General features: G+C 34.3%; 1 protein-coding gene across 1 annotated transcript; it reads right to left on the reverse strand.

Moving 5' to 3' along the window:
* LOC132759195 (solute carrier family 23 member 2-like) lies at positions 1–3,678 on the reverse strand. The gene is made up of 2 exons (XM_060750919.1): positions 3,516–3,678; positions 1–2,106 (listed from the first exon to the last, which is right to left on the reverse strand). The coding sequence occupies exons 1-2, from the start codon at positions 3,636–3,638 to the stop codon at positions 412–414; spliced, it is 1,818 nt and encodes a 605-aa protein (XP_060606902.1). The 5' UTR covers positions 3,639–3,678; the 3' UTR covers positions 1–411.
* Between the last annotated feature and the right edge of the window lie 7,121 nt (positions 3,679–10,799).

Consider the following 10,799-nt stretch of genomic DNA (forward strand, 5'->3'; position numbering starts at 1 on the left):
AGTTCTATTTTATTCCAGTACTTCATAGCAATAGTATCCCGTCATTAAATCTGCATGCCTCCAGATGAAGCAAACTTTTTCAAGAAAATCAAACTTGAGAGAAATTAAATATAAATTTAAGACAAGCAAAACAATCCAAGATTTTTGTAAAAATGTACGTGCTATGTACAATGTACAACTGCTTTTGCAGTATTTATCACCATATTTCTACTGCGTTACTAACGCAGTAAGGGCTATTTTTGCATATTTTGATCTATTTTTGGTAATTTACTTTGGCTATAAGTTTCGTTTGCAATGCATGAAGAATTTTCTTTGTTCACCTACCATATTTCACTTTTTAATACATTTTCAAAATTTTCATGAAAATTAGCAGAAATGCGGAGGCGTGCTGCTTTAATATGCAAACATTCGTTAAAATTTCGTTGAATTTTTGTGACTATCTTTGTAATCATATACATCTGTAACATTGACCGATGTAGCGATGGAGATATCTGAAACATTCCGAATATTCAAAAATGGCGGACAAATTGGTAAATATTTCAGAACTTTATTTTTGAATATATTGTCTTGGAAAAAAGGTGGGTTGTAGACACTTTCGTTACCGGTCGAGTCAGTTTTACAACGTCCTATTGTATCTTCACGCCACGTACGAATGCCCCTTTCTCTGTCTGTACCTGGAATTGTATTGTCTAACACAAAACCTATCATCCCACCCACAAACATACTCGTGCCAAGCAAGACTGACAATATTTGGTCGAATACGTCACTTCCGGTATGTATTGCGTCATTTCCTTGTAACCACAGAGGAAGACTCACTCCGAAAAATAGTGACACTCCAAGAATGCAGAGATTTCTTGGCGAGTTAAGATCAATGTATTGTAGATTGGATAAACCCACGGCGGCAACCATTCCAAAAGTAACCATGAACAGTCCTCCAAACACAGGTGTTGGTATCAAAGTAAACAATGCCGAAAACTTACCGAAACATCCGAGAACTATCATAATTATACCGCCAACCTGAACAACACGCCTACTACCCACTTTTGTAATGCCAATAACACCAATATTTTCACTGAATGATGTTGTACCATTTCCGGATCCCCATGCACCAGCCAAAATGCACGCAATGCCCTCAATAAATATTCCCCTATTTACTGCATGTGATGGTGGTGGCGGCGCTCCAGCAAGTCTCGCGCATGCGTAGTAATCGCCGACTGATTCCAACATGGCTGCCAAAACTCCAGCTAACATGCCAAACACTCCTGCTACACTTACTGTAGGAATGCCCCATTGCCCCGGGTAAGGAAATCTGAACCACTTTGCCTCTTTCATCACAAATAGATTAGTGTCAATTCTTGCTGCGTAGCCCCACTCGTCTGGATGATCTGGTAAGACATCTGTAACCGTCAGAATTGTGCACACTATACAAGATATTATCATTGCCAACAGAACGGGAAATATGTTGAAAAACGCTAAATCGGTTTTTACACAACCATGTTTTTTGTCAACTCTACATATAGGTATTTTGATATTTTTCAAATATTGACTGAAAACTATCACAAGAAATGTTGTCATCAAAGCAATCCACCATTGCCCCGAAGCCAAGTCAGATCCAACCGGAAATAATGAGAATCCTGTCAATGCAACAATCGGGACGATGGAAAGTGGACCAATAAACCGCAAAGCAAACGTCATCACTCCGCTGAAACCAATAACAACTTGGAAAATGGACGCCACCATAATGGCACCCTGGATCTCTCGGATTCGTTTCATCCAGATTTCCTGGTGACCTTCACTTCCCGGCTCTGGTAAACCATACGCGGTAAAGTTAACATGGCTACCGTTCATTTCCCGTGCTATCTTGTACTCACATTTCCATACTGGCTGAGACATTATTGCTATGGTTGGAATCAGAAATGTTGGGGTACTCCCTTGCACTATCGGTAACCGTATACCGAACGTTGTTTGAAGAATTGTAGAAAGTCCCGAGACAAAGATGATTGTACCAATAACTTCGCTTATACCAAGAGTGTCTTTGTCCATGCAAAAATATTGTGCTAGTACTAGTGGGATTGAGATGATTCCGCCAATAGCTGTCAGATAATGCTGAAAATAAGATTAGCAATAACATGTTTTATCAAATGCAAAATGTCTATCTTTGAAAATAAAGCACGATTTGTAAATGGAACGTATCATTCTTTATACGAACATAATTGCGGTTCCTGTTTTTCTAAATTCATTCTTTCATGATTCTGTAATTTAATGTTAAATGCTGCTTTAGGCAGTGCTAGGGGGTGTACGGTAGCTTTTACATATTATTCCGGTTTATGATCAAGCTCAATAAAACTGACCCATGACTATTTTCAATTTTGCAATGTTGGGGAAATTTAAGAACTCAATTTTTGTTTTTGTATTGTCCTTAAATATACAAAAAAATGTATTAATCCTGTAAAAAGTAAAAAGTAAAGTTTAGATTGATAAATAAATGCAATCAAATAACACTAATAAATATAAGTTGAATATTTGTCATTGGTATTTCTAATATATAGAGTAAATTGAAAAATTATACATAATATGAAATATTTGAAATATAAGGTGCAATAGTGTTTGTTTATATGTTTCTACAGTTCTGTCATTGACCTTTTGGAATAATAATGATATGAGTATATGTTTTCTTTATAGGTAATATTGTATTAGTTAAGTATTTCATATTTTGTTCGGGAAAGACCGAAGAAATTCTAACTTAATTTAAACGTGATACTTCAAAACAAACCGCATGTTGTTACCAGTTACGCTACATGCAATCCCTTTTCAGGTTGTTTACAACAAAAAAAAGTTAGGGTTCCAAGTACAAGATATTGCCCGGTACTTAATCTTAGTGTTTATATATAGGTTTCTGTTTTACTCTGGTTAATTGATTCAATTTTCAAAGTGTTGAAGATTGAGTTCTGCTTAAGCCCGCACATGGGTTGGTGGTTGGGGGTGTGGGGCGGTGGACGGGAGGCTTGTGAGATGGCGTACTTGCCATATTCTCTCATGTATCGGTAACAGACATACCGAAATAGCAATTTTCAGATGTTTGTTTTTCTTTTCATTGTTCTCAGGTAAATCTTACATTTCCAACATTTTCAAACATTACAGATGTGATAACAATGATAGTCTGGAGTGTTACATGATAGTTGAAGCACAGAAAAATGCATACTAAAGAGGGTTTAATCATTTACATCAATGCCCGTTTAATTATAAATAGTTCAATAATGTCGTAAGTTAATTTACATATAACGACATAAAAGTTCCAACCTAGAGTCATGTTGAAAAATCTCAACCTTAAACAAAAAGTCAAAGAAAGTATGCCGAATAACTGTTAACTTAAGACGATATTTATTTATTTTGAATATAAAAATCAAAATGAAATTGGAATAAATGGCATGCGAGAACAAATGATTAGATATTTAAATTACTTTTAGCTATGTGGCAAATAACCTGAATTTTTTCATTTGATATATAAATCATACCTGAAACCCTAGTAATATGCAAAGGTGCCAGGGTGGAGTATCGTCCACTGAGTAAAGAACCCTTTTTTCCTGGTCTCCATCGGCATCATCTAAATCATCGTCTATCTCTGCTATTCTGGTCATCTTTCCTTTTAATAAATAATGTCCGAAATATAAGATGTTATATGCAATAAAACCTAGCTACACATTTAAATAAATAGCTAACATTTGTCGCTGGTTACTGGTGCATTACATAATTTTTTTATACAAATTTAATTCACGGTTAATGAGCACAGTGTATAATTGTATGTTATTTATGTGAAAATGATTAAAAGTGGCTTTAAACATATTCTACTTGATGATATTAAAATTTATCTGATATAACGCAGAACGTACGTTAATAGTAATGATGTCATATCTCATTAATTTATTGAGTTTGTGAAAAAAGAGAGAACAAACTCGTAAAATTCTAAATTTAATATGTAATGACTTTACCTATTTCAGCATACATGACTCTTAGATGTAATTTAATGTCCCACACTCCTAACGTTACATTTGTTTATGACTTGCATAATGAATATATATCTACATTTGTAAAAACATATGTAAGACATGACCTTTCTTTACCTGACCGGGAATATTTTATTTTATGATACTGCACGTTTGTAAAAATTTGCTGCTGTATTGTAAATTCGTTATAAAGATATGTACTTGAAAGGTAATATGGCCTAGAGGCTCGGGTTATACATGCATGTAGCCGTTTATATAGATATGGCCTAGAGGCTCGGGTTATACATGCATGTAGACGTTTATATAGATATGTACCTAGAGGCTCGGGTTATACATGCATGTAGACGTTTATATAGATATGGCCTAGAGGCTCGGGTTATACATGCATGTAGCCGTTTATATAGATATGGCCTAGAGGCTCGGGTTATACATGCATGTAGACGTTTATATAGATATGGCCTAGAGGCTCGGGTTATACATACATGTAGCCGTTTATATAGATATGACCTAGAGGCTCGGGTTATACATGCATGTAGCCGTTTATATAGATATGGCCTAGAGGCTCGGGTTATACATGCATGTAGCCGTTTATATAGATATGGCCTAGAGGCTCGGGTTATGCATGCATGTAGACGTTTATATAGATATGGCCTAGAGGCTCGGGTTATGCATGCATGTAGACGTTTATATAGATATGGCCTAGAGGCTCGGGTTATGCATGCATGTAGACGTTTATATAGATATGGCCTAGAGGCTCGGGTTATGCATGTATGTAGACGTTTATATAGATATGGCCTAGAGGCTCGGGTTATGCATGCATGTAGACGTTTATATAGATATGGCCTAGAGGCTCGGGTTATACATGCATGTAGACGTTTATATAGATATGGCCTAGAGGCTCGGGTTATACATGCATGTAGACGTTTATATAGATATGGCCTAGAGGCTCGGGTTATACATGTAGACGTTTAAATAGATATGGCCATATAACCTATCAAACATTTATAACTAATAATAATATTATGAAAATCAATAGCTCCCATCATTTACATTTTGTAACAAAAGTTATCTGTGAATAGCCAAAAAATACCATAACTTTCGGTGATATCGGAGTTTATTAATAGATCGTATGCGAACAGCATATTAGTTAAACAATAATATTTTACATGCATGCATAGAAGTATGTAATGAGAGCATATACAAGAAATGAGAAATGAATCAATGGATCGAAGATAAATACAGATCCTACATATGTGTGGCAGATTTGAGAGAATCAGCACTCTTCATATATAATTATGGTTATGAAAAATTTAGACAAAGAACACAGTATTTTAGTTTAGTATTTTAAATAACTTATTTGAACTTAAGAGAGTCTTTCTTTCTTCAAACGCTTTGATTAAATGTTTTTCCAGTCTATATAAAATATGCACATCACTGGATGATAATAAATCAATGAATTTTATCATATTTGGCCCTGCTCTGTACCAATGTGGTATATACTACTACGGGTATTCTAATATGAAATGTAATTCATCTTCTATTGTTCGTTGAAGATATAATTTGCACAAACACTCACCTATATTCCTATGCCTACCTAGTCCAATTTCAACGCAACGAGAGGACAACCTTATTTTCGTTATAACATTTCTATATTTTTCTTATTTTCCATCAATGTTAAATATTCTGCCGTTCCAAAGTTTTGTTTAATACTGTTAAATAGCATGATACTTGGGTTACTTTGTGTACACTCTCTCCATTCTGTAACATATATATCGTAGCATCTTCGTATAAACGCGTGAATATCTACTGAACGCGAATATAAGCCACCACATTCATCAAGTAGTTTGTACACTTCGGAGGCCCAGTTTTGCTGTCCATTTTCAGCTGTTTGCAATATAGATAGATAGATTCTTTTATTTCCTCCAATTATGAAGAGCAGAACATACAACATATACAAAAATACGTCATGTACAATAATTTCTTAACACTAATAAATTAGGTTAACAACAAGAGATATTATACAACATAATACAGTGATTATTACAATATTACAAGCATATGTATATTGTTATTTAAAGTATTCAAGTTTATCCATAAAGAAAATCAGTCTTGTCCGAAAACGAAAGAGACAAGCAATGGTTGATGGATATTACCAACGGCACAAAATTACTGTTGTTTTAAGTCATTGCCACTCATATTATTTAAGAAACCAAACAGTCATGTCGAAATAAAAATAATACGATAATGACCAATGCCTTAGAATGCATTTGATGTGATAATTAGATAGTAGCACATTTGTTTTACGTGCATGAGACAGAAAATTTTGTTATAAGTATGACCAAGAGTATATTAAATAAAATTGGATTATTTAAGGTTTTGTTTCTAACAACAATGTATTATAAATGGTTTACATGTATTATAAGAACAAGAGCATATATTTACACAATCACTTATAATTTTATTATTATAAGCAGGTCTGTCATAACATCATTAGCATGTAACTTAATTATGAACAGGCATAATGTACATGTATAAGTACTTATGTAGTGAGCAACAGTATAAATTTTTATTTATGTGTTGTTGCTTTTCTAGCGGAACTTAAAACTACTATTACATAAAAGACATATATGATTTTATATGAGCAAAAGTAATAAATGATTGTATTGAAATATCAACTAAAAACCAAATAGATAACATAATACGTATACAGTATTTCTACACAAACTGGTTCATTTTGACCTACAGCAGCATGTTAATTAAGTCAGCGGCCTGTTTTAAACAAATGATAGAGTGGTCTGAGAAGAGAAAACCTAGCTTTCCTGACCTTGTCAAATGTAATGTTGAGGAGCATATCTAATTGTACATTTCTAGGTTGATTAATCCAGTCTGAATAAAAGTTTATTCCTATGTCAGCTATGAAGAAATCCCATACATGCTGTCGTAAATAGCACTTCTTTGTGCAAAAGTTCAAGGTATGATCCACAATGTCAGTACAAAAATTTAAACAGTTTTTACATTGTTCTATGAAAGGACGCGACATAAGTCTTCCAACGAATCACAACAGGGACGTAACTCTGGATGATTCCGCAATACTGTCCAAAGCTCACATGGATTACCTAACATTGGTATGTATCCATAACCTGATGATCTGTGTTGAACTAAGCGTTCGTATCGTTTCTTCTTTACTGTCATAATAACATGTTTGTAAAGTAAATTCTTCTATTGGTGTTTGCTCGGAAACATGCCGCTTCTTACATATTCTTCCAGTTCGAATTTTAGTCTGTATTTGAGCAAAAGTCTGCATGTAGATGTCTGGAATAAAACCAAGCACTTGATAATCGTTATTAAGATAACGTGTTAGTCGATTTATGAATACTATTTTGCTTAAATATTGGCAAGGAAGTCTACACAATTGTCCAAGAAAAACCAGTTTCCGAAAGTCGATCATGGTTTCAATAGAATCTATATCCAGATATGCTAGGCAGTAATCTGTACTTGTACCCGATTTAAGCGACTGTATGTTTTTAATACAAAAACGGTGAGCAATCTCTAGTTTGTTTATGTCGTTCTGTATATATGTATGCCACAGTTCACACCCGAAAAGTGCTTTTGGAATGATAACAGACTTGTAAATAACTTTCAATGTAAGTGGGTTAAGTTCGTTTGGACCTAGTCCACTGTTTATTATGTTTAAATATGTACCGTGTAGCTTTATACATGCATCCTGAATTGACTTCTTTGTTGACATGAAGTCGTTACAACTGATACAAAGATGTGTATAGTATGTGTAAACTTCTTCAATTGTCTGAGCACCAAGTTTCCACTGACGTGATGATTTTAATTTATTACGTTCATTAAAGACTATAATTCCACATTTGCCTCCGTTGTATTCAAAGCGCCATCGTTTCGAATAATCATCGTATATCGACAACATTTCATCTAGTCCATTCTTTGAGAAACCAATACCATGCCATCAGCCACTGTAGGAGAACAAATTTTCATGCCGTACATACAAAAACCTACGTGACTGTTTGTAAGTTTATTGATAATATCACTGATAAAAAGAAGATACAACGTTGGTGAACTTTTCATTCCTTGTCTGGTACCTTGAAGTATAGGGAATGATTCTGAGAGGAACCCTCGGTTTCTTACACAGCTTGAAATGTTACGGTATAAGTCTTTAAAGGCAAGGAATGACGTGACGTCGATATCAGCTTCTAAAAGTTTGTACAGAAGAGGCCCTCATGCCACACGCGATCGAATGCTTGACGCCCATCTAGAAAGCAGACATAAAGTTTACTACCTTGTTCCCGAGAGAAAAACACACTTTCACGTAATATAAATGACGTCATCAAGGACCCCAGTTGTTCTTGAAATCCGCCTTGCTGGGGATTTATTGTTTCCAACAGTTTAAGTTTACATCTTTCTAAAAGAACCATTTCAAAAAGTTTTAATATTGTTGACGTAAGAGAAATAGCCCGATAGTTATTTGGATCGTATTTTCTCTTTTTCCCACCTTTATGTAGGGTAATAATAACCCCATCTTTCATATTATCTGGGACAAAAGCCTTTCGTAACATGTGCGTAAAATTGTTTCAAACAAAATTTAACAATTCGAGCTTTTCTGTTAAGAACTAGTGGATGCCTACCCGTTTCATCGTATATGTCATGGCTACTTGTCGATAGTTTCACATTTAGGACTCGCTTAAAGTGACATTATGCTCATATTTTCACAGTCAAGTTGAGCTGAATTGACTTTATAATTCAAAAGATTGACTGTTTAAATTTTGTTTGACCGACAGTTTATATTGGAAAATCTTTAGGATAAAATTTAAAAATCTGCCTAAAATATAAAAAGACTGCCCCACTCTTTTAATAAATTGAGCAGTACAGGTAAATTCTGAATTATATTTACAGAAAATTTCGTTTGGATCCGGGGGTTATTTATTGTTTATGCGAAGTAAATTATTAAATCAAAAGGAATTATGGCAAAATGAAAATTTATTTTGACTCTCATCCGATTAATTACTATATACCTTTAGATTGACATAATGTTACTTTAATGATCTTTCGGTGTACAAATTCTATGAATTCTGCAGATGAAAACCCGCATATTTCAGCACTATAACAAAGAATAGATGTAACAAATGAGTCGAATACGTTGAATTTTACTGGCATTGCTATGTCTTTTTGTTATCGATAATAAATTGTTCAATATAGCCTTTGGTGCAAGAACATCAATGCCCTGTTTCGCCGAACCATTACTGCTACATTTATAAGTACGTAGCCAAGATAGTTGAACGATTCGACAATATCTATTCCGTTGCCGTTATATGTCCATGTTTCTCATACACCCGTTACATTTTTTGTATATTATATTTTTTGTGTTTTTTACATTGACGGTTAAGGTGACAACGGAGTCAATTATCACTGAAAATACCTAAAATGAGATTTTTTGCCAAGAAGATTTATCAACCTTTTCTGAACACATTCGTGATTTAATTTTGGAAGCAGTTAGTCCAAAAAATGTGTTTTTAAACGTTTTAAAACGGTACCTATACTATTTGTATCTGCTATTCGCCTAACCTGTCGATTATCGATAACGCTCCGCCCCCTGTTGAGGCATCAATGAGGGAAATCGGTAGTTCCATATATCCGTGAATTACAGGTCCATACTGGTCCATACTTCTCGTAATACATGTATCGTACAACTACCGTACATCTTTTATGAATATCTAAACATTTAGCCTTTTTTATAAATTAAGAAAGTGTCGGCCAATGTACGTAACATAATGTATTGAACATAAATAATTAAGCATAGCGGCAAATCGCACGACCACGGGGTCGATTAAAAAAGTAGTTGGTAAAATATCCATAATGTGTGAAAATAATTTGTCTGTCCCGTTAATCTGATATATATTACATTGAGTTGATAGACTTTTGTACGGATTCAAGGGCTTACTTTACATTCAACCTCGTTTTCTAACAATGTGAAGTAAAACAACAACAAAAACAGACAACATTTTTTATGTGAACGCCTATATATGACTTGTGGTAAGGTGTCCCTGACAAATTTCTAAACCATTTTAGATTGTCTAAGGATGATTATTTCTCTATAAAAAAAAGATGTTAAAATATATTCTCAGTGAAAATAAATTGTTCGCCAGTAAATCGGACACAGTACTAATAAATCTGGGACAAAGTATGAAATATATTGTCTATCTCGGTAGAAACTGGATCTCTATGCCGTGCATAGATGATATTCAAAATAGAAGTCAAGAAGGCCAGATCATAATGATCGAGTAATACCTTTTATTTCTATTAAAATATGTGAAGCATTTGGTGGAAAAAATATATAATATCCCGTTCTTATTTGTACATTTACCATGGACTTTAATAGACTGTCAGAAGCTCAGTTTTTTGTTATTTTATTTTATATTTTAACGGAATTTTATACACGAATACACAGGCAGAGTGACACTGGTATAATGCAATAATAATGCTGATGATAATAATAATAAACTTCAAAAAGGAAACAATTTAATTAATTCCCCGCTAGCGGTGCGCAAATGCGTTCCATTTCCCCCCACTGAGTGCCTCAAATTTTACCGATAGTCACGTGACATGTGCGACAGATACCAGACGGATCGTAAATCACCTTAAGAATTGAAGAAATTTCGGCTATATAACTGATATTAATCAGCAGCTTTTAATTGGTCAGATGCCACTGGGTCATAAAATGTTGTTAGAGTATGTTACCACAACTTGTGACCCTCTCTGGTGCGATATTTGTGT

This window comes from Ruditapes philippinarum, unplaced genomic scaffold (assembly GCF_026571515.1).
Source record: "Ruditapes philippinarum isolate M1 unplaced genomic scaffold, ASM2657151v2 ctg2197_1_1_1_1, whole genome shotgun sequence".
Classification (NCBI taxonomy): Eukaryota; Metazoa; Mollusca; class Bivalvia; order Venerida; family Veneridae; genus Ruditapes; species Ruditapes philippinarum.

What these genes read in the sequence shown, in the direction of transcription:
- LOC132759195 (XM_060750919.1), bottom strand. Translation starts at nt 3,638, where the DNA reads ATGACCAGAATAGCAGAGATAGACGATGATTTAGATGATGCCGATGGA. An exon ending in GCATATTACTAGGGTTTCAG is followed by an intron (nt 2,107 to 3,515) that starts GTATGATTTATA and finishes TCTTATTTTCAG; the next exon opens with CATTATCTGACAGCTATTGG.